This window comes from Lethenteron reissneri, chromosome 31, assembly GCF_015708825.2.
Source record: "Lethenteron reissneri isolate LAM-NWPU_2019-01 chromosome 31, ASM1570882v1, whole genome shotgun sequence".
Classification (NCBI taxonomy): Eukaryota; Metazoa; Chordata; class Hyperoartia; order Petromyzontiformes; family Petromyzontidae; genus Lethenteron; species Lethenteron reissneri.
In genome coordinates this window covers 7,573,450-7,595,895 of record NC_083809.1, presented here as the reverse complement: position 1 = coordinate 7,595,895, position 22,446 = coordinate 7,573,450, and the positions used below count along the sequence as shown (strand labels likewise).

Sequence of the window (22,446 nt, the reverse complement as noted above, 5' to 3'; positions counted from 1 at the left end):
GTGGTGAACACCGCGACCGGCCGATCGTTTACACGGGCAGCTACTCATTTACGGCTGAGTGGACTCATGGGAGGGTGCAAGACGGTTTCAAATATTCTTGGGCTCGGGTCACCGGGTTCGTAATGTAGTGTTGCGCGTAGTCGCTTGAAGATGTTTCTTGTTCATGTTTTTTGTTTGTTGCGGTTGCACCCGATTCAAGAGCCGAATGACTCACAGAGCTATACCTAATAGATGAAATTGAACCGAGTGTAGTGACCACTTTACTGCTCTCCACATGTACACACAGGGGAAGCACTTTGGTTTATTATTATTATTGTTGATTTACCCACAACAGCCTCCTTGGGTCTCATAACACTATTTTTTAGGAGGGTCCTGCCAAGCTGGGGGCATTGAATGCAAATTATAATCCAACTGAGTAATTGTGGGTAATTAAAAACGTCGGCACATGTATACCACGACGCCGGCACACTATGGTCCACTCTTTGAAACGATGTAACGTGATCTTTAACATCAACTGTGAAGCAGTATTAATCAGGGCGGCTGATGATTCGAACTGTGAACCTCTACAACAAGCGCTGAAGGCACTGCTGCTGGGACATTTTCACCGTGTAAAGACAAAAGTCTCCTGTTCGGCATTGCAGACTCTGTCGCGTGGCACAGTGGTCTCTGAACGAGAACCGGACCTCTCCAAAGTCAGATCTCACTCAGCTAAGCATGTTGAACCTGGACATTGCTTGGATGAGCAACCACCATGCATGACAGGTGTTATAGGCTCTATGGTCCAGAGCTGCTTGGCGGGTGGGAGAGAGTAATACAAATATCCCGTATAGTGTCGTACATCTATCTATGCTCCCATCTTTACGCACCACGCCTCAACCAACTCTCATCACTGTCCAGGATGAAGTACAGTCAAATAACAACCCACAACCCGCACAGCGTGGGGAGCGTTTACATCCAACAGTGGATTGAGAAGTGACGTGCACATGCACAAGTACATCTATACAAATAGACTCCGCGGGCATTAATAGCGGATTACTAATGGGGTGAAAACAACAGCAGCCGTTCTCAGCGCCGAGGTAATTAAGCACACAGCATGCTGCAATTAATTAGCAGTTTCGAAATAACGCGGCTCGCCAATCCTGAAAGGACACGGCGACAGCGTCAAACGGAAACTCGAACGACGGCCGTTTATTAGCTGCGTCATTGCCATTATCGCCGAGCGTATCCGGGAGAAGGGGGGGGGCGCGGCTGGCGTGCGAATCGCAGCACCGGGCCAGCGGCTCCGCAGCGCGAGCGAGTGTGTGTGTGTGTGTGGGTGCACCGCCTCCAACACTGGGACCCCTCCGGTGAGCGACCGTGTCCAGCCCGCTATCGCTCACACCCCGGGAAAATTTCACATCGCCCGGAGCTCCTCGGGTGGATAATCAAAACGTGACGTCCTACGCTTGAATGTCGCTGCTCCTCCAAACGACACTGCCACCGCGCCCGGAGTTGGACATCTGGTGCATTATGAGCAGAGCTGGCCAATTCGATACACAACCTGGGTTCAAGCCCTGGGTTTAAACCCAGGTTGTAAGTATAACGCAGGTCCATGTCAGAAAGGAGGGGGGGGGGGCAAGCGCCCCCTCCCGAAACAGATTCTTAGGGTGGCCCAAGGGCTAGCACCACCACATTGGTTCTGTACACACACGCAACAGTTCTGCACACAACTCGCAGCAGTCCTGCACGCACCTGCACACACTCGTAGCAGTTCTGCTGCTTGCAGCAGATGCCCTTGAGGCAGAGGAAGGCGCCACACACAAGGCAGAGTGCGGGGTCCTTTGGCGGCTTTCCGCAGGTGGTGCACGCGCGGCCGTGGTAGTGCTGGAAGAGGCAGCTGTAGCCGCGGGGCAGCTGCAGCAACCGCGGCTGGGCCCAGGCGTCGACGCGACGCAGCAGGGCCTGGGGATCGGGGGAGGATGGGCATGGGGGGTGGGAAGGGGTGGCAACGATTAATATTTACCGTCGTTGTTGTCATCGTCAATATCGCGATCATCGTCGTCGTCGTCGTCGACGTCGTCATCATCGTTATTATTAACCCTGGAGAGATTAGTCCAATCCTTGTTTCGCAGGAGAGTATAATCCCAATCGAGTACACTGCAGGGTAAAGCTTTTCAAATTTGGCAGGTTTCGACCGTGACGTCTGTTCTTGCGAACGACGTCACGGGATCTATCACATCCGATGTGAAGCAGACGGCGCATACACCCGCGGTGTCAACCAGGGCGGCCGCTGGATTCGAAACCGCGAACCTCTGCAACAAGCGGCGAATGCGCCACCGCTGAGCCACATCACCACGAATCTACGCAGGAGCGTCCAAATGTGAGTGTCCTTGTCTCACGATGACACGATGCCAATAGCAGCACAATATGCATTAATGTTGTGTCTGTCACCATGACGGCAAAGGCATGTGACATTATATCGTGACATTGCAAGAAACGGGGGTAAATTAATGTTGTTACATTGAAATGTTTATTTTGTTTTCATATCGAAATATATACACAGCCCGTCTTGAGTGACAGAGTGATTGATGTAAATTCTAATGGTGTTTCAGAAGCTTTATGAAACTGAAGAGTACAAATGTAGTCACGCCAATGCTTATGACGCCAGTCGGTACGCGGCGAGGACACGGCGTCACGACCGCGTCGCCTATGCGTGCGTCTCCGCACCGTGAGCAAGGCGGCTCAGGGTTCTACAGTATAAAAAAAGATCATGGCGCCTCCCGTGCCACGCCATGCCGACCTCGACAACGGGCCCCGTCCGGCACGGCTTGACCGTGCGGTGGAAAAAGAGTGATGTGCGCGCACGCGCACACACACCCACCAGGCCGTCCGCGGGGCTGCGGCAGGTGATGCCGCTCAGCTCCGAGCACCACCGCTGAACGAGGAGGCGCGGCGACGTGGACCAGCGCAGGCAGCGAGCGCTGGCGGGGGCGGCGACGTCCGTGCCGGGGTTGGCGGCCGCGCCGGCGGAACCGGGGGGGACTCCGATCGCGGAGGCGGGCGCCTCCAGGAGGGACAGGAACTCGGCGAGCGCGGAGAACTCCTCCTCTGGGTTCTGAGAGCGGAGGGCAAATATGCAGCGACGCTCGTCACACGATGATCAGCTGATGCCACGCTACTAAAACTATTCTAACTACTATTTTTATTTTACCAGGTAAGGGCCCACTGAGCTATATAGCTATTTTTCAGAAGCGAGCTGGCCACAAATCATAGCTCAAGGAAGTGGCTTATCATGTGGAAATTTATAGCAGTCAAATACGTACATGTAGACACAGGTAATCATCAGGAGGACTACGGTGAGATGAGAGGGGACAGCTTGGAGAGTGCAGTGAGGGGAGTGGAGTGAGAGGAGAGGGGACAGGTGGGAGAGTGCATGGTGGGGAGAGGAGTGAGATGAGAGGGGAGCAATAGAATTCGTGGAGAGCAGAGTGAGATAAGAGGGGAGTCCGTGGGGGGGGGGGGGGGTAGTACAGCGCGATGAGAGTTGAGAAGTAGGCAGGATCCTGAAGACGGTAGGACACAATCTCGAAATCGATCCGGGTTTTGATTGTCAGGTAGTGGAGGGGCTGGAGCATTGGGGCGACGTGGTCTCGGCCATGGTTGCAGGTTGATGAGTCTGGCAGCGGGCAGGGGCACGTTGAGTACGGGGGGGGGGCGGCATACTGGCGTCAGGGGGGCTTGTGTGACCCTCACCTGGCAGGTGGGCAGCTCGTCGCGGTACAGGTGGTGCTGCAGCAGGGCCGCCACGCGCAGGAAGGGCAGCACGCCCTGCTGCACCGAAAACTCCACCGAGTGCGGCGACCACACGCAGCCGCTCAGCTGCAACGGGCAACAGACGCTCCACGAGTGAGTGAATGAGCGAGCGAGCGACTGGGTTGGTGGGTATGTTAGCGAGTATGTAAATGAGTGATTGGATTCGAGAGTGAGTGAGTAACTGGGTGGGTGTGAGCGGCGGGCTGATGCCCTAACTGTTGAGGAAGCGTGAAGAACAATCTAGAGCCTGAGACCAGGTAAAGCGGCGAGCAGAGAAGACCTCTCAAGCGAACTCTAGAGGAATGATGGCAATTGTGTGCAGGCTGCCCTATATTAAAACTGTCTGGTCTACAGGACATGTTCCGCAGGATTGGAACGATGCCTTGGTGGTCCCCATTTTTAAGAAAGGGATCGCACCGATGGCAGTTATGCCCTCCCTCCTGGGTTTAACCAGTTGGCTGGGTCACGTAGCCCACATGCCTAGCCACTGCATACCCATGCAGCTTCTGTTTGGATGGATAAAGGGGGCTAAATCGCCAAGGCATGGGCTGGAGAAGAGATGGGCTGATGCTGTACAGAAGCATGCGGAGCTGAAGTGGACTAGCTAATGACTGGTATCAGCAGTGTCAAGTTCGGCTCTATGGCTTGTGAAGGATGCTACAGGGCAGTTCGGGGCAACAACAAATTTGGAGCAACACTCACAACAATGAGCGGAGCACCGGTGGCTAAAATACAGAAAGTTAGCAGAGTAAGAAGTACAGAGGGTGCATCTGCCAGTCATCTCGGCAAGTCAACCCATAACATCATGGGTCTGTCCTGTGACCTTATGTCTTGAGGCCACTACACGTGGCCTCAAGGTTCACCAAGCCTGGCACCGTGGTGATGTCACCGCCATTTAGTGATGAATGGCAGTTGTTGTTGAGTGTGTTGCGAGCGAGTGAGCACGTGAGCAGACAGGCAAGTGAGTGATTGGTTGAATCAGGTGAGTGAGCAGGTGAGCAGTGTATCCGAATGTGGGCCTCACGGCTGCGGTGTCTGCTCCCGGCTGCTCCTTCTCGTAGAGCTGTGTCAGCCCAGCAGTGACGATCGCCAGGATCTCCCTCCACGAGCACTCGCCATCCTCACCGTCCGTTCCCTGCGACACCTGCACCTGGGGAACATGTCGGTGTCACGAGTTAGCACAAAGACGAATATCCCCTGCATATAACCTCGACAGACTGTTGTGGCAAGTGTTGTTAGCGAGCACCTATGAAGGCCTTCACGGCACACAAGGGGGTGGGTGGCCAGCACTACGCCTGGCCGCCTTTGTCTCCCTAGTAGTGATGTTTACACACTGCACCAGGTACTCGCTTGAGGCCGAGTCGACCTAGAGGAGGCCCAGGACCAATTAAAATATTCGTCAGTGGGTGGGATTCAAACTGGGGTCGCCGGGTTCGTAGCGCAGCACGCTAACCGCAAACACTACCACTCCCCACACATATTAACACACCCACGCGCGCGGACAGAAATCCCCCCTGTAGCCTTATAGATTGTTGGGGGTGACGATGGATGGGTTAAAGGTAGCGGAAGTTCGACTCACCCTCAAATGAGTACCTGGTGCGATGTGTAAACATGGCCACTGGGGATACAAAGGTTGGTGGGGTGTGGTGCTAGCCACACACCGCCTCTTGTTCTGTGCCAGCCTTCGTAGGTGCTCACTAATAGCACTTGGTGCAACAGTCTGCTCTAAGGCTATTCGGGGGATCTTTGTCTTTGGTAGTGATGGTGGTGGTGGCGCTGGCTGTGCCGCCAGTAGTGGCACAGGCGGATGGGAGACTCCGGATACCTGCGGTCGGCTCTCCCCCTGCATCCACGCGGCTCTCTCGTCGGCTCCGAGGCGGAGAGACAGGGCGGCCAGGGTCTGCACGTACGCAAGTGTGTACAGGACCCGCACCACGCACGTCACGTGCTCTGAGGAGGCAAACGAGGAGGAGGTGGTGGAGCGTAGAGAGAGAGAGTGGGGAAACGAGGTGGGGAGGAGGTGAAGGGTTAGATAGTTAATACAACACTCTCATGCTCATTTTCTGTTGGCACATATATCCAAGCCAGCACATAGCTCTCACGGTATTGGGCGTTTTGCCACTGGCTATTTAGCGAGCAAGAAGCAAACCAAACATCTGAATCTGGCTCAGGGCCGAGCAGGGCGAGGGGTGTGGTTCTTCGTTATCGTCACATGTTTCGTCACTCGGTGCACTGACCCACGCAAAGTACGGTCGTTGCATGCGATGTCAGCGGCACGGCTCGGGTTTGGCGGTGTCAACTGTGCCGGGCTGACTCGGCACACATCACACGCACCTTACGCAGTCTCATCTGGTCACGGCAAAACGCCTGAACGGTGCCAGGTAAAAAGTAACCCCGACTAGTGGAGGTAATACGCTCATGGCAACAGCTGAAAATCGTTTGAGGCCGATTCCAAGCGGAAGGCCACACGTGGCCACGAGTCGTGTGAAATGAAGCCGTGGGCCATGTCCGGCCCCGTTGGGCCGTACGTTCTCCACTGCGACTCTTAGGTCAGGTGGCATCTTGGTTAAAGGTCGTGACTCATAGTTGGGAGTCGGCTCAGTTGATCATTCCCTCTGGGGTTGATAAAACGAAGGACCGCTTTGCGTGACACGGCCAGGCTCTCCACCACTGGCTCGTGGCTGCCGATAGCGTGCCACCCCATGCTTAGGTGAGGAGTAGGAGGAGGAGGCTTTCATGTTGACTTTTGAGGGTCACACAGCAGGAATGGAAATACATATTTAGCATCATTAACTGTCATCGACATCAATGACATCACTCACAATCAATGCCACTAGTCACCGCTAATGAGAAACCTCACCATGGCTCGCATTGACCGGTATTAGCCGCCATCACTCGTGCTAAGATCACTCACACCCTATAACACACAATGACGTTCATAATCACTAGTCACTGACAACACTCATTTACATCACTCACAATCGCTCACCATTGCACGCACCAAGTGACATCATTGACATCGCCCACCGTTACACACACTCAATGACACTCACTCATCTCGATCACCATTCGTCACTCATCCATAACCGACATCACTTACACCAGCCGACATCACTGATATCACAACAACAACAATAACCGCCATTCTCCACTAAGTGGCGGTGACGTCACCACGACGCTTGTGCCAGGATATGTGCACCTTGAGGCCACGTGCAGCGTCGAACGCCCGCTGACAGGAGTTCACGGGGCAGACCCAGATGCCATGGGTCGACTGACTGAGACGACTGGCTGATGCACCACCTGTGCCCCCTACTACCAACTTATTGTGCTTTAGCCACCCGGCGCTCCGCTCGATATCACCCACCTTCACTCACACTCGCTGATACTCGCTTACCTCACTCATCGCTCACAATCACCGACATCACTCACTGGCATCGCACAGAACGACAACACTGATAACACTCATCACTCACGACCACCACTCATACTTGTCACTCACCATCACGCAGACATACAAACATCACAGCCTGTTGTTGTGATTAATTAAATCCCAAAGCATTACAATTCTGTAATTGCCAGGCAATACCAATACAAGGGTGCCCCAGAATCAGAGTGTGGAGTTTCCATCACTAGTTCAGCGCATCCTTTCTTGAACAAGGACACACTTGACTTTTAATCACTTTCAACATTCATCACATTTTCATGAACTTTTAACACAGGTTCATGACATGTGTGTCTGTGTAGATACATGCATGCACGCACAGAGGGTGGTGGCCCAGTCATTCACGATCCTGGATCAACCGGTTTCATTTTCGGCTATGACAAACATCAGTGGCTTCATATTCTTGGTTCTTTCAGTAAAGGCACGTAGACGGGAAACAATACAATAATAAAAATATATAAAACAACAAAAGCTGTCGTTTTATATTTTAATTCTTTTATTGTTTCCCTTCTACGTGACTTTACCGGAAAAAAACAAGAATATGAATCCCTGTAGTCACGAAAGCTTTAAATCAAAATTCATCAGTGGCTTGTGAAATCTGAACTGAGACGGCATATTTTCCAGCCACACCACCCTCCACGTGTTCCTGTGCTTGCCTTAATAGGTGCTCTCTAACTTCACTTGCACCGAAAGTCCGTGAGGCTAAATGGAGTATGTCTTTGGTCTGCGTCTGAACTTCTTCTCACAGAGGAATGACACATTTCTCCTCGATTAATTTTTGTGATACTGCATCGGAAGTGGTGCACAAGCACAACGAACAAAATTACCCAACACGCTCATCAATAACACTGGCCTGAAGAGGACTAATATATTACCATATTCTCCAGAATATAAGATATCCTGGAAAGTAAGATGGAGCAAAAACACTTGTGTCCGGTGTCAATAAAGTTGTACAAATCTGATCGCACTTGCGCGCACACACACGCCTACCGGATTACAAGATGCACCCCCAGATTTTAATTTCAAATTCGGTGGGAGGGCGCGGGGAGAGAGCATTTTATCTTTTGGAGAATACGTGAATAGGAAGAGAGATGAATACTCTACCATGAGGGGCCATTGCCTAAAACGTCACCTACTACATAATTCTAGATTTGAAGCTTTCGTGACTGCAAGGATTCATATTCCTAGGTTTTTTCGGTAAAGTAACGTAGGTAAAAAATAAAAATTAATAAAAGTAAAATAAAAATAAAATTTAAATCACGACGTTTCGGAGGCAACACAAGCTTCCGTCTTCAGGTGTGACGGTTCCACCTTAAGACCGAAGCTTGTGTTGCCTCCGAAACGTCGTGATTTTTATTTTATTTTTATTAATTTAAATTTAAATTTTTACCTACGTGACTTTATCGAAAAAACCTAGGAATATAAACCTACTACATACTTTTCCTCGTTTGGGGAAGTGTTACTGACGAAGGTATGTATTGCGTTGCCCTATGGCGAGGAGGCAGAAACAGGGGTGGTTTCTCAGCACATGGCAAATTGTGTTCGATCCACCAACCCTGCCTCCAGGAGCGCTGCATTGCGGACAGAGTGCCCGGCAGATATGAACGTCAGGCCTGGAAATACCGTTCCCCTCTGCACAAAAAAGCCGGAGCGGCCACCGTAAGAGGATCAAAGCAAACCAACCATTGAAAAAGAAAATAGCGCACCACGCAAAGAAGTGCGTTACATGCACCACTCGGCCGTGAGTGTCCCGGCTGGGGATGGAGGATTCGTGGGGGTTCTATGGCGGTGTTCCTACGGGGGCTGAGAGAACTGCCCCGCTGTTAAAGAGATGCGAGGGCCATTACGGCGTCCCTGTTGAGGAGGCGGAACCTCCTACCGGCTCCGCAGGGGCCCAGCGGCCAGGGATTTTCTCCGGACGCCAACTCACAAAGACAACAAAGATCCCCCGCATAGCCTAAACAGACCACTGGGGCAAGTGACGTTAGCGAGCAACCTATGAAGGCCGGCACGGCACACGAGGGGGTGGATGGCCAGCACCACGTCCGACAGCTTCTGCTTTCTCCCCAGTGGCGATGTTTACACACCGTACAAGGTACTCATTTGAGGTGGAGTCGACCTTGAGGAGGGCCAGGGACCAGTTTGAGATATTGCTCACTGGTGTTGGCCGTGAGTGGGGATCGAACTCGGGTCGCCGAGATCGTAGCGGAGCGCCCGAACCGCTACGGTCACATACCCAGCCCAAACGCTCACCTATCCTAGTTCTTGGCTGTGTGTTTTCAGATCTGAAATGAGGAGACTTCAGGAAGGCAGTGCACGTCAGCCACGTCGTGTTCGATCAACATGCAGCACAACACACAACATTATCGGAGAGCTACAATCACTCAAAAGTGCTCGCTGCACCACCACCACCGCCGCCGCCCCCCCCACCACCACCAACGGCAACAATAATCTTCAACAATTTCACGTTTTGTTTTTGAGCCAAGGTCGGACACGACCTGGGGGCTGGACTCATCCAGAATTCCACTTTCCTTGTTTCCCCAAAGGGTCCCCAATCGTAACCCCCCCCACCCGACCCTCCGCCCACCCACCCGCCCCCGCACCCCGCCCCCCACCGCCGGCCGACCTCGCCCACCATTGTTGCCGCCTTCCAAAGCAATTAAAATCCGTCGCGCAAATCGTTAGTGTGCCTCAATGTGTCATGTCACGGCGGCCCGGGGCAAAGAAAAATTCTAACTCACTCCCTTGCACGTGCACGCACATAGACAAAGATTCCCGTATAGCCTGAACACACTTTTGGGGGAAGTGCTGTTCGCGAGCAGTTATGAAGGCCGGAAACAGCACACGATGGGGGTTCCTGTTGTCTCCCTAGAGTCCATGTTTACACATCGCACCAGGCACTCATTGGAGGCCGAGTTGACCTAGGGGAGGCCGTGATCGGGAATCGAACTCGGGTCGCTGGGTTCATAGCACAGCATGATAACCACTGTGTCACAGCTCCCTATGAACAAGTTATTTTTTTGAATGAGCAAAATCGGTCATTGGGCGATGGTGTCGCCCTCATGTTACTAGATTATTGGCCGTGCGGACTGTGGATAGAAACGCCCCACTCACAGTGGGAAGATCGTGAGTTGGGATTTGAAGGCTTGTCATCCATTCGAGGAGTTAGTAAAACAAAGTGCCCATGTTGAATGAGTACAGAGAGAGGCTCGAGGAGGATATGGTGAGCAGTTGGTCTAAGGCAGGGGGATGCCACAAACGGGGCAGAATGAAGCAGGGGGGGGGGGGGCATCTGTGAAAAAAAGCTTCATAGCTCATCAGATTCCTCCAGTCTAAATAAAGATTTTGACAAGATGAAGAGAAGGCTCTGTAAGGGGAGTCATGAGTGCTTTCCTCTGCAAAGACTGTGGTCCTTGCCATAGAAATGTAGAGTTTGTTTTGTAGTTGTGAACGGAGAATGAGTGCCACTCCAATGTTAATTTAATCCAGAGTACAATGTTCGTGTGATTACTTCTATGTTTCATCATCATCACCATCAAAGCAGTGTGCATGTGTATTTGCACTGTGCTGTATATAACCCTGGTGACATGAGTTCAATACCAGCCAAATAGATAACTGGCAAGCGGTCATTGGCAAGTGCTATCTGAACCTGCCATGGGACTTCCCCCCTAGGTTTACTCAGCCTTAAATTGGTATGTGGAATGATGTATAAACATCAGCACTGGCGCAGAAGAAGGTGGCAGGATGTGGCGCTGGCCACATCATCCCCTTGTGTGCCACCCTGCCTGCGGTGAGTATGCGCTCACTAAAAACAGTTGCCGCCAACAGTCTGCAAGGCTAAAAAGGAGTCTGTCGTGTGTGTGTGTGCACGTTTCAACGTATGTGTCTGTTTAATTTTTTTGTTCTGAGCAGTGGTGTGCTGGCTGAAGATAAGCAGCCTGACTCGCAGCTGATAACAGGGACTCCCTCTCATCCCCTACGGGAAGGAGAGACCCCGAATGAATGTCAGTACAAGTTAGATTACGGTCAAAATGCAGACAACAAACACAGCAACCCCCATAGTTGCTCTCCCGTCCATGACATTAACCTAATGCATGCACGCCGATCACAAGCATTACATCCATTGTGACTCATAGCTTGCATACTAATAGCTGCTTACAACTCCACAGTGTCAACACACAGCTGCGGACAGCTCGTAGCCACTGCATGGAATTAAGAAAGCGAGGGTGAGTGAGCGAATAAGTGAGAAGGATGTTGCCTGAATGCGTGTGACAATGATATAGAAGGTTTGGAGAGTAGGCGAGTGAGTCAGTGAGTAAGTATATTGGTGAGTGAGTGAGTGTGGCAGTGGGTAAATGAAGTTATTTAGTGAGTGAGAAGGTTGGCGGGTGATTCAGTGATTGAGTATAATGAACGCGAACGTTGATTTTAATCGTGGCATTGAAGCATCGCTACGTGCACATGTGCGTGTCTGGTGGGCCTGATGCTGGTAGTGGTGCCGACGGTGATGGTGCCCAAGGCTGTTGACGTTATTAGGGATGCTCACATGGATGGTGGCCACGATGTTGCAAGTGAACGCCGATGGCGGTCACTCGGATACCGACAACAATATCTTTGACGTTGACAATGCTAGTGACGGTGGTCACTTGGATGCATTGATGTCGATGGTGATCGCAGTGATGTCGCCAGCGATGTCGATGGTGATGCCGGCTATGGCGCCGTAGACATTGCTCGCAACATCGACGATGTTGGTGGTGATTACACTCAAAGCGACCGTGTGCGCGATGACGGTGACTACAGTGGTGGTGGTGGTGGTTCCGGCCGGTGCCGACAACGGCCGTGGTGGTGCAGGTCGTGGCCCGGGCGGTGCTGCACGCGGCACCTTTGTGAAGCGGCTGCGGCATGCTGAGGAGGAGGAAGAGCAGCAGCGAGCTGACGTCGCTGTAGAGCACGGGCACCGCGCTCTGATCCTCGCGCTCCGACTCCGCCCTGCGCTCGCACAGACGGCAACGAACAGCGCAAGCGAACGCGCCATGTTAGCGAGCGCCTATTAACGAGGCCCGGGCACCGCGCGCATTGCTCGTGCTCGGCCACCTTTGTCTCCTCGTTGCCGACATTCCGGAGCACGTCACCGTACCGGCTACTCATTGTAGGCGACGCTAACCTTGGAGTGGCCCAGGTAGATCGGGATAAAAATTGGCTCCGTGGTAACGATGGAGTTTAGTAGCCAGAAATCAAACTCAGGTGGCTGAGATTGAAGTGCAGGGTGAACTGCTACAAGGTGAATGCAACCACTACAACATGAGTACAACCGCGACAACATAAATGCAACAGACACACATGATGATCACCCTCATAGTCTTATTAAGACCAGCGCAGCACACGAGGGGGTGATGTGGCCAGCAAACACCCAGGGCTGCCTTTGTATCCCCAGTTCTGATACACACCTCACCAGGCACTCATTTAAGGCTTAGTTTATAGAGGTGAAGCTCAGGGCTGCTTTAGATATTCGCCACCGATGTTGGCTGTGAGCGGGAATAGAACTACACGACTGTTCCCCACAAGCACACACAAAGATGCCCCGTAAAATCGTTAACAGATGTATTGGGTTTGTGCTTTTAGTGAGCACCTATGCAGGCCAGAGCGGCACACGAGAGGGTGGGTGGCCATCTCCATGCCCGGTCCGCCTTTGTCTCCCCAGTGGCGATGTTTAACACATTGAATCAGGTCATCATTTGAGACTGAGTCGACCTTGTGGAGGTCCAGGACCCGTTCAGATAATCGTCAGTGGTGTTGGCCGTGAGCGGGAATTGAATCCGGGTCGCCGGGTTCGCAAGCGCGGCGCGCTAATCGCTCGCCACACACACATGTACGCACACGTGTACACACGCACACTGCAAGACACGAACAACAAAGCCGCGGCAATAATGACGACACCCGGGTTTTACGGAGTCAAAACCCTCTGAGTATGAGAAATGACGAAGAAGAGAGCGGGGGCAGCTAGGAGGAGGTGCAATCACACAATCACACACTCTCAAACCCTGCCGCGGATACGGGGCACCTGGCACTTGATGGACCCGGAGCTAATGTGGCTCTCTTTCGCTCTTCTCTTTCTCCGTCTCTCTCTCTCTCTCTTCCCATCTTGTCCACAATTCACAGCATGTGTGCGGCTTCAAAGGAGGACTCCCCAGCATGCGCAGGTGTTGCCATTAACCGCCCCCCGGAAAATATCGAGCGTGCGGTTTTGTACGGACAACGGGCTTTGGCGACGATTTCGTTTTGCAAGCGGCTGAGCGGTTCGAGGGGGAGGGGGGGGGAGAGAGGTGGCTGGTGCCGGGGAGCGAGTGGTGGTGCTTGTAAACGAACATAATGCATCCACGTAATTAAATACATTTTTCGGTGATGCTGCTGCTGCTTTGCGAGTGGCGCAAATAACAAAAAAAACACTCAACACATCCGTCAACAACGTTGTCTTAAAAATATATATAAAACAGGCGACGTTTCGGGTGATGCCCCTTCTTCAGAGCGTATGGAGAGGCCAGAGAGACGAGAGTGACTCTACCTCTATGGCCTCTCTATGTCCTCTGAAGAAGGGCCATTGCCTGAAACGTCACCTATTATATTTCATTGCTTGTTAAGGCCTCACAGTGCTATTGACGAATGTGTGCATCTAAACATGCCCTCTGAATAAGACAAAGGTCCCCCATATAGCCTTAAGCAGACTGTTAGGGGAAAGTGCTGTCAGCAAGAATCTCATTAAGGCCGGCACGGCACATGAGGAGGGTAAGGTGGCCAACACCATGGCTGGCCACCTTTGTCTCCCCAGTAATTCGCCACTGCTATTGGCCATGAGAGGGAATCCAACTCAGGTGGCCGGGCTCAGCGCGCAGTGCATTAACCGCTGCGCCACCGCTCCCGACTACGCTCGCACATGCTCTGCTCACGCGTGTGAATACGCACGTTCACAAGCGTCCACACGTGCCCGTGTACACACACGCGGACAGACATACGCGCGCTTTGCTCACCGGTGGTCAGGTCCCACCACGTGAGTAAGGCGACTCCAGGGGTTGAAGGCGGCGTCGATGCGATAGCAGTGAATGCCCAGAGCCAACACGTTGAACAGCTGACCTGTAGAGACAAAGACAAAGATCCCCCGTATAGCCTTAACAGACTGTTAGGGAAAGTGGTGTTAGTGAGCACCTATTAAGGCCGGCACGGCGCACGAGGGGGGTAGGATGGCCGGCAGCACCCACGGCTGCCTTTCTGGCCACAGTATCGATGTTCACGCACCGCACCAGGTACTCATTTAGGGCTGAGTCGACCTAGAGGAGGCCCATAACCGGCTCATATATTCGCCACTTATCTTGGCCGTGAGCAGGACTCAAACTCCTTTCGCCGAGTTCGTAGCGCAGCGTGCTAACCACTGCACTGCCGTTCACCACATATCGACACGCGCAATCACACAAGATCAAGGTTGGGTAGGGCACCGTGACCGATGCAGTTTGTGCCTCCACACCTCCCCTCCTTCCAGAGCCCATCACCATTGGGATGAATGCACTCAGCGCGCTCCCACATGCACTCACTTATAAATTCATCTCATGTCTATGCAGGCAATCACGACTTGTTTCCTGCGTTATTTGAAACTGTAATTTTTTTTTTTACCCCTATAAGCACAAAGATATAATTCCTCCTATCAGTTGTTACGAGCATCTCTGTCATGCACTATGCTTTCATTTCGCTCCCATTTGCAACTGAGCAGAACGCTCAACGCATTCATCAATAATGCCGTGTGGCTTTAAATAGTGAAAAATGTACAATGGGCGACGTTTCAGGCAATGACCCTTCTTCACAGCACATACATAGAACGCACATACATGGAGCAGCCTCTCTAAGTATGTATTACATGCTATAACGAAGGGCTGTTGACTGCCTAGTAGTTTCCTATTAAGGCAGTGTTATTGGCACATTTGTTGAGTTGTTCTGTTATTTGTGCTTGTGCGCCCGCAGTCAACACGGCTCCACGAAATTCAGCAATCAACTTCCTATTTTGGCGCTTTCATGCTCCCATTTACCGGTCATTACATCTTCAATCGCAGTGTGCAGACTTATCTGATATCATTCGTTGTATTACGAATGCTGCATCTTACATCTTTTTGATTAGCATTTTCCTAGGACGTGCTTGCTGTGCGCTTTCGGGTATCGCGTCATCCGTTTTGTGGGATGAAAAATAGGCGGAGAATCGAATCATGGGCCAGGTTTCGAAGCCGACTAAGCAGGAGAGGCAAGCCGGTTTTTGAATAAGATTTTCATACCATTTGATCACGTATTTATATTACCGAAACATCCAAGCCTTAGAGAGCAAAATTAATGAACGATGAAAATGTTAAATAACGGTGTAGCAGCCAAGGAATTGAAAGACCAAGAGGACGTCCATGGAGGAGATGAAACGACGATACAGTTTGTGTGCAGGTGCTGGCTGGATTGTTCTATCTTAGGATCATAAGGGTTCGTCGCGGCTTGGGGAGGCCTTCATCCAATAGTGAATTGATCACGGCTGCAGCTGCTGATGACAATGAAAATGTACAATTTTTCTCGACACGTTATTTTTTACTTCTGAAACTTAATTAAAAGCATGTCACGAGAGCCGGTCACTGTCGCGTGTGATGCAGTCGCTGACGGTTTGTGATGCGGGCATGCTTATCGGACAGACCCGGCAAAGGCTCCGCATTACTCCCTTGGTCTATTTCGTCGAAATGACTTCTTTTGTTTCTCGTTTAGAGATAATCAAATGCAGCCATCCACTCCCGACGGAAATTTCCATACAAATGACGGCGTCACCGCCCTCCGAAACACCCGGCCTCTTCAAATATCACAACCGCCAAAAAAAAAGGTAACAAACCGGGAAGGGAATAGGAATTGGGGTGGTGAGGGGGGGGACGGCGAAATAAAAATTAATGCGCGTTCTCAGCACGATGGCCCGATTGTTTTGAAATGGAAGGGCTGACGGTGGACGGTAGGGGAACGGGCGAGCGAGGGTGCGCGGACGCGGGCAATTTTGTCTGTGCTTTATTTGGCGGCGGTAATTGCCAGCAGCGATGTTGCCGATGGTAATCGCGGCACAAGGGAGGGCGAGTGAGAGGGTGGATGGGTGGGCGGGCGGGCGAGGAGCGCCAAGAGAGAAGAGCGCAAGCGTCGCCTGAACTCTCCTCTTGTCCCGTATTCGCTGCCGCTCGTGAAATTTCACCGTTCTGAACCTTGTCCTCAAAGATAATGGCGAGATGTTAACTACGTCGCCTAGTATGCAGGAGTTTGTGGGTTCGATCGCAACCCGAACACCTGTATATTTGGAGTTTGCATATCTCTCTCTCCGTGGCCATGTGGATTTTTCTCCGGGTCCCCCGGTTTTTCCATCCTTATTTAGAAACATGCGTTGAGAGTATTTGGCTGCTATAAACTTCCACGTGACAAATCACTTAGTTGAGCAATCATTTGTGGGCAGGTCGCTTTTGAAAAAAGAGCTAGATAGCTCAGTGGGCCTTATCTGGTAAAATAAAAATTGTAGTTAAGATCAGCTGATCATCGTGGGACGAGTGTTGCTGCATATTTACCCTCCGGTCTCATAACCCGGAGGAGGAATTCTCCGCGCTTGCAGAGAGAAAACTCAGCTATAGTTTAGAGTTTAGTTTTCATCCAGCGGCGGATCGACAAAGAGCAGCGCATCTACACGTACAAATGGAAATGACTTCACGTAGGTAGGCGAGTGGGCGGGTGCGAGCATCGGGATTTGGACTGAGCTCTGATGACTTGGTGGCTTCGACACAGCCATTACAAGTAAGCCTCCTTGAGCCACCCGGCCACCTCCTGGCTCACAAACGCAAAAACACCGCCCATAACGATTTTCACGCGCGCCGAATTCTCCGCCCAGGAAAAAAATAAAATCTTCTGACGGCGGAGGAAAAGTGTGGCGGGAACAAGTGGGGGGAGGAAGGGGACGGACGGACATAAAAGGGATTGACGCTTAATCTGACGAGCGATTTCCTCTCAAAATAGCAGCCTGTCAGCTTTAAGAGTTGCCCTCCCGCCAGCAGCGTGTGCACAGCGAGACACTTTTAAAAGGCTGCGCTCGCAAAAGTGCGACTCTGCTCGGTAAATGGATGGAGGGGGGGAGGTGGGGGGGGATAAGTGGTGCCTCGCCATGGTGGGGGCGAGCGCTGTTAGTGAGCGACTATTACGGCTCAAATGGCACACGCCGTGTGAGCTGCGGGTGGGGGTTGGCTGCGGTGACCACCGCACATGCTCAACCTGTGCTGCGGTGGCGAGATATTAACTACCTCGCCTGGTATGCGGGAGGTCGTGGGTTCGATCCCGACCCCCCTGACGCCTGTATTTTTGGAGTTTGCATGTTCTCCTGGTGGTCGCGTGGATTTTTCTCTGGGTTTTTCCCTCCGCATTTAGAATCAACGTGTGCGTTTGGAGTATTTGGCTGCTATACATTTCCACATGATGATGAGCCCCTTCGTTGAGCTATCATTTGTGATGGCCAGGTCGCTTCTGAAAAAAGAGCTCTATAGTTTAGTTTATAGTATTTGCCGACCGTAGTGGTGCATCAGTACCCATCTCCCACTGGAACATCTGAGCCGGGGGGGCTACTTGCAGAACCGAGCCAGAACCAAAACCGTGAAACTCTCTCGCCTTATAAGACATCCGAATCTGGCTCGCGGCCATGCAGGGCCACGGGTGAAAGTTAATGAATCCACGATTGCTCAATTCAACGACGAACGCGTGATGTCGGCGACACGGCTCGGGTTTCTGTGAATACTGGACATCCGTTACAAAAAGAGCTTTGCAGCTCATCGGATTCCTCCACTATAAATAAATATTTGGATTCTGATTCCGCGGTGGAAAAAAACAGCAACCTCGTGCGATGTTTACACACCGCACCAGGTACTCATTTGAGGCTGAGCCGACCTAGGGGAGGACCAGGACCGGTTCAGATAATCGTCACTGGTGTTGGTCGTGAGCGGGGAATCGAACCCGGGTTGCGGTTCGTAGCACAGCACGCTAATCGCTACACTACCCCTCTCCATGTATGTATATACACACACACGTATACATACACAGACACGTATACATACACACACCGCGCACCTCCGATGAGCACGGTTGGCTACGCACGGTGCGAAAGAAGTTCAACAATACATACGTGCAAAGACAAATATACAAGCACGTACTTAAAAAAGACGCACGCGCGCTTGTGCTCATCATCATTCCTCTCCTGCAGCTCGTTCAGAAGGGACCGCGCGAGATCACAAAGCGGGTCGCCAAGACCATCCTTCCTCTGCAGTCAATTCTTTGCCGAAACAGCTGCCCCAGGCAATGGGTGCACGGCAGCCAATGTGCTATGTCACCTTGCATTCTGAGCATTCGCGGAAGACGGACTGACCCACTTGGTTATTACGTTGCCGGGAACATGCTGCCACAATGTCGAGGGTGTATCTAAATATATGAAAAAAAACTGTTCGCTTGTGATTTAGTCATTGTGTTAAAAATCTATTTTTGGGGGGGGGGGGGTGGATTTTATAACCAATCGTTAACAAAATTGCGCTATGTAGGGGTCACGCCACGGGGAGAATAAACATCCCTTCTGCAGCTCGCGCCGGCGACAGAACCCGCCGTTGCCACGTAAGCCGACGGCCTCGGCAGGAGTCACTCCTTCAATTCGCTTCTCTCCCTCTACCCAAGACGGTACTCCTTCACGCTCCGCGTGCCAATCGCCCGATACACTTAGAAAATCGGTATATTGTTGTTTTTGGCATGTGTGGGGTGCCCCTATCTCCGTTGGGTGCTGTGCGGGTGGGGGTAAGTCGACATCACTGTGGCAAGGGGCCAGTCTCCACAGAACAACCACCGTTGACTAACCTGTGTTCGAATTAATAAAGGGCTTCAGTTGATCTCAAACTGGGATTTGACCATGCGACCTACCACCTATGAGTCATGTGTTCTAACCAAAAAATTAAGCAAAAAACCTAATTAACCGAAAAATGCACGCAAATTACTCTCGCCTCTAACGTCAGGAAAATAAGTGGCATCGGTTTAATGAGCCACACCTTGCTAATGATCCTCAGTCTAAACAGGTCCAGGGTTTAGCCCTCTTTTAAACCAACGCTCTGCTCTGGTGAAAACACTTTGGTTCAGAAAGCGCAATTATAAGACGGGTCTGAAATTTTGCCAAAGACACAGGTGCCTCCGATGCTCGTGTATTTATTTCATTATTAAGTGACCATCCGCCAAAACGGCACGTAACGATTTTGTAAAATCACTCCGTTAACATTCGCCACTCAACCGCGAGCGAAAGTCAGCGGGGTTGAGTTGAGCGAATGATCGCGAACAAAGACAGGCGTAGAAATGAGCACGCGATCGCTAACACCAACACCCCGCTCAGTTTACCGTTCCCCCCCACTCCTCTCTCTCCCCCCCCACTGCCTCACCGCGCTCTCTCCCTAAAGGTTAATCGCAATAACAACAGCAACAATGGAGCGCGATGACGAACAAAAGAGAGAGTGCGAGAGAAAAAGAATATATCGCGCGCGCGCGCAAAAAAGGCAATCAGAGCCCAGATTAGGTGGCGTGCTGGAAAATCCGGAACAAAGGGCGGTAGGGTGGTGAAGGGCAAGGGAGGAAGGACAGACGGGTCGCGCTTGTTATTCCGCGCTGATTTCACGTCACCGTGCATTGCATCGGTGGCTGGATCAGGAGGGATTGGCGGGCGGTCGGTCGAGCGATTTTGCCAACGAATTCTAAAGAATACTAATGGCGCCTTCCTTGCCTCCGTGCTGCGTCCTATTGCAAAACACCTGCACCGCGAGAACGGAATTTGCGGACGTGGTAGGGAGGATGGGGAAGGTTGCGATTTGGTGAAAGATGTGTGCAGGATGGAAGGGAGCAGGTAACCGAGAAAGGCGTTGGAGCGACACCCGGAGGTCAGCGACAAAGGGGGAAGAGTTGAAGCCAGACGGTGGCGATTAGACCTCATGATTAGCCTTGGAAGGTCTGGTGTGTCACCTGTGCAACACTTGTGGGATTGAAGAGAAGGAGGCGGGCGATGGCTTAGTGTGCTGCCATGAATGGCAATGGTGAATATAGGCTCTTGACCTTGAATCACAGCCCTTTGTCAATCCACTGCTGGATGAAGGCAGGGACATTTTACATTTATACGATGGGAACCAGTCTAGCTTTGAGCACCATTTTGCTATGACCGGGACTCAATTCATCAATCATCACTGTAGATTCACTAGCAACTGGTGTAAAAACCATGTTCCTATGATGGAGTCGTGACTATAGTAAATTGACAACATTCTCTGCCGTCTTCCCTGCAGCAAGCAATACTTTTACTGTCCCCAGACTTATGAATGACGATGATGATGATGATGTGATAAAGATGATGTTTATGATAATGACCTTGAAACGATAACAGTAATGATAGTGGTGATTGTGCTGGTGGTGATTATAATCGTGATAATGACATAGTTGATGCCGTTAAGAAGAGATAACGATGATGGTTAGATGATGGTGGTGATAATTATATGGTTACGATAATATTGGTAAAATGTGGCTTTTGGGTGAGCTTATCGTGTGATGGTAATAATGGTGGTGATGGTGAGATGATAATAAAGGTCATGGTAATTGATGATGATGATGGTTATGATGATGGTTATGATGATGGTTATGATTATAATAATCAGTGACAATCATGATAATTCTAATGTTGATAGTGAGCATGATGATCATGATTACAAGGGTGACAATGATACTGATGATGGTGAAATGATGGTGACAGCAGTGGGACAATGACAACGATGCTTACAACTATTATCACGCTGATGGTGGTGATGATATTGATGGCAGTGATGATAATGGTGACGGTGTTTAATATTTCAAGAAGTAACCTCACATTCCAATCGATGCCGCTCGCTCAAAATGCATGACACTGGGTGCTTAGAAAGCACGTTGTGAGCTTCTGTTGGTGCAGAAGGTGTTTTGTGATTATTAAGCATTGATTGAGTGTCCTTTATTTAAACAGGTGAGAGCTCGTTGAAATTCACTATCGATTTTTGCCAACGACGACTGGGGACCGGTAGAGCTGTGGAAACGGTTATTCAATTTTACATTTCACGCAAAATGTTGCGTCTGTGAAAATCTCGCACGTGGTATCATGTAAGCAACACCGTACGCACGTTATCCTGTGAATGCGACCGTCCTGTGATACCTCATTAAGAGCCTGTGTGCGATATCCTGTGTGGGCAGTGATACTTTAGCGGTTCGCGCGCTGCGCTACGAACCCAGCGACCCGAGTTCGATTCCCGCTCATGACCAACACCAATGACCATTATCTGAACCTGTTTGGGGCTCTCCTAGGTCGACTCAGCCTCAAATGAGTACATAGTGCAGTGTGTAAACATCGCCACTGGGGGACACAAAGGCAGCCAGGCGTGGTGCTGCCACCCACCCCCTCGTGTGCTGTTCCGGCCTTCATCGGTGCTCGCGAACAGCACCTTCCTCAACAGTCTGTTAAGGCTATTCAGGGGATCTTTGTCTTTGGGCAGCGGTACTGTCGCGGTTAGAGCACCGTGCCACGAACCCGGCGATCCGAGTTAGAATTCCGCTCACGGTCAACACCAGTAATGATTATCTCAATCGCTGCTGGGTCTCTCCGAGGTTGAATCAGCCTCAAACGAGTACCTAGTGCGGTGCAAAAACATCGCCACTGGAGAGACAAAGGGGGCTGGGCGTGGTGCTGGCCACCCACCCCCTCGTGTGCCATGCTGGTCTTCACGAGTGCTCGCTAACAGCACTTGCCCCAACAATCTGTAAAGGCTATACGGGGGATCTTTGTTTTCGTGTTGAGCGGTAGCGCAGTGGTTAGCGTGCTGCACTACGAACCGTGCAACCCGAGTTCGATTCCCGCTCACAACAGCAACAGTGGAGGATATCTAAACTGGCTCTGATCCTTCTGCACCTAGGATTAGCACCGTTGGCTTCATATGGTGCGAAAGAAGTTTAACATACATACATCCCATGTGTGATATGCCATGTGTGATATCCAATATATATCCTATGCAAGATATCCTGTGTGATATCCCATTCGTATTGTCCACTGCATGATATCCCCTGCGTCATATCCCCTGTGTGATATCCCACATGTGATATCCAAT

The 22,446-nt window shown here is 51.3% G+C and overlaps 1 protein-coding gene across 7 annotated transcripts in view; it reads right to left on the bottom strand.

The window, feature by feature from the left end:
- The window catches only part of UBR3 (ubiquitin protein ligase E3 component n-recognin 3), a 153,815-nt gene that overhangs the window by 5,927 nt on the left and 125,442 nt on the right, over positions 1-22,446 (bottom strand). For all 7 annotated transcript variants that reach the window (XM_061563457.1, XM_061563460.1, XM_061563458.1 and 4 more), the window contains exons 32-38: positions 14,260-14,362; positions 12,117-12,223; positions 5,618-5,742; positions 4,817-4,942; positions 3,733-3,858; positions 2,861-3,094; positions 1,732-1,941 (exon numbers count right to left, since the gene is read on the bottom strand). In XM_061563457.1, the coding sequence (XP_061419441.1) occupies positions 1,732-1,941; positions 2,861-3,094; positions 3,733-3,858; positions 4,817-4,942; positions 5,618-5,742; positions 12,117-12,223; positions 14,260-14,362 (1,031 nt within the window). The remainder of the gene's footprint in view (positions 1-1,731; positions 1,942-2,860; positions 3,095-3,732; positions 3,859-4,816; positions 4,943-5,617; positions 5,743-12,116; positions 12,224-14,259; positions 14,363-22,446) is intronic.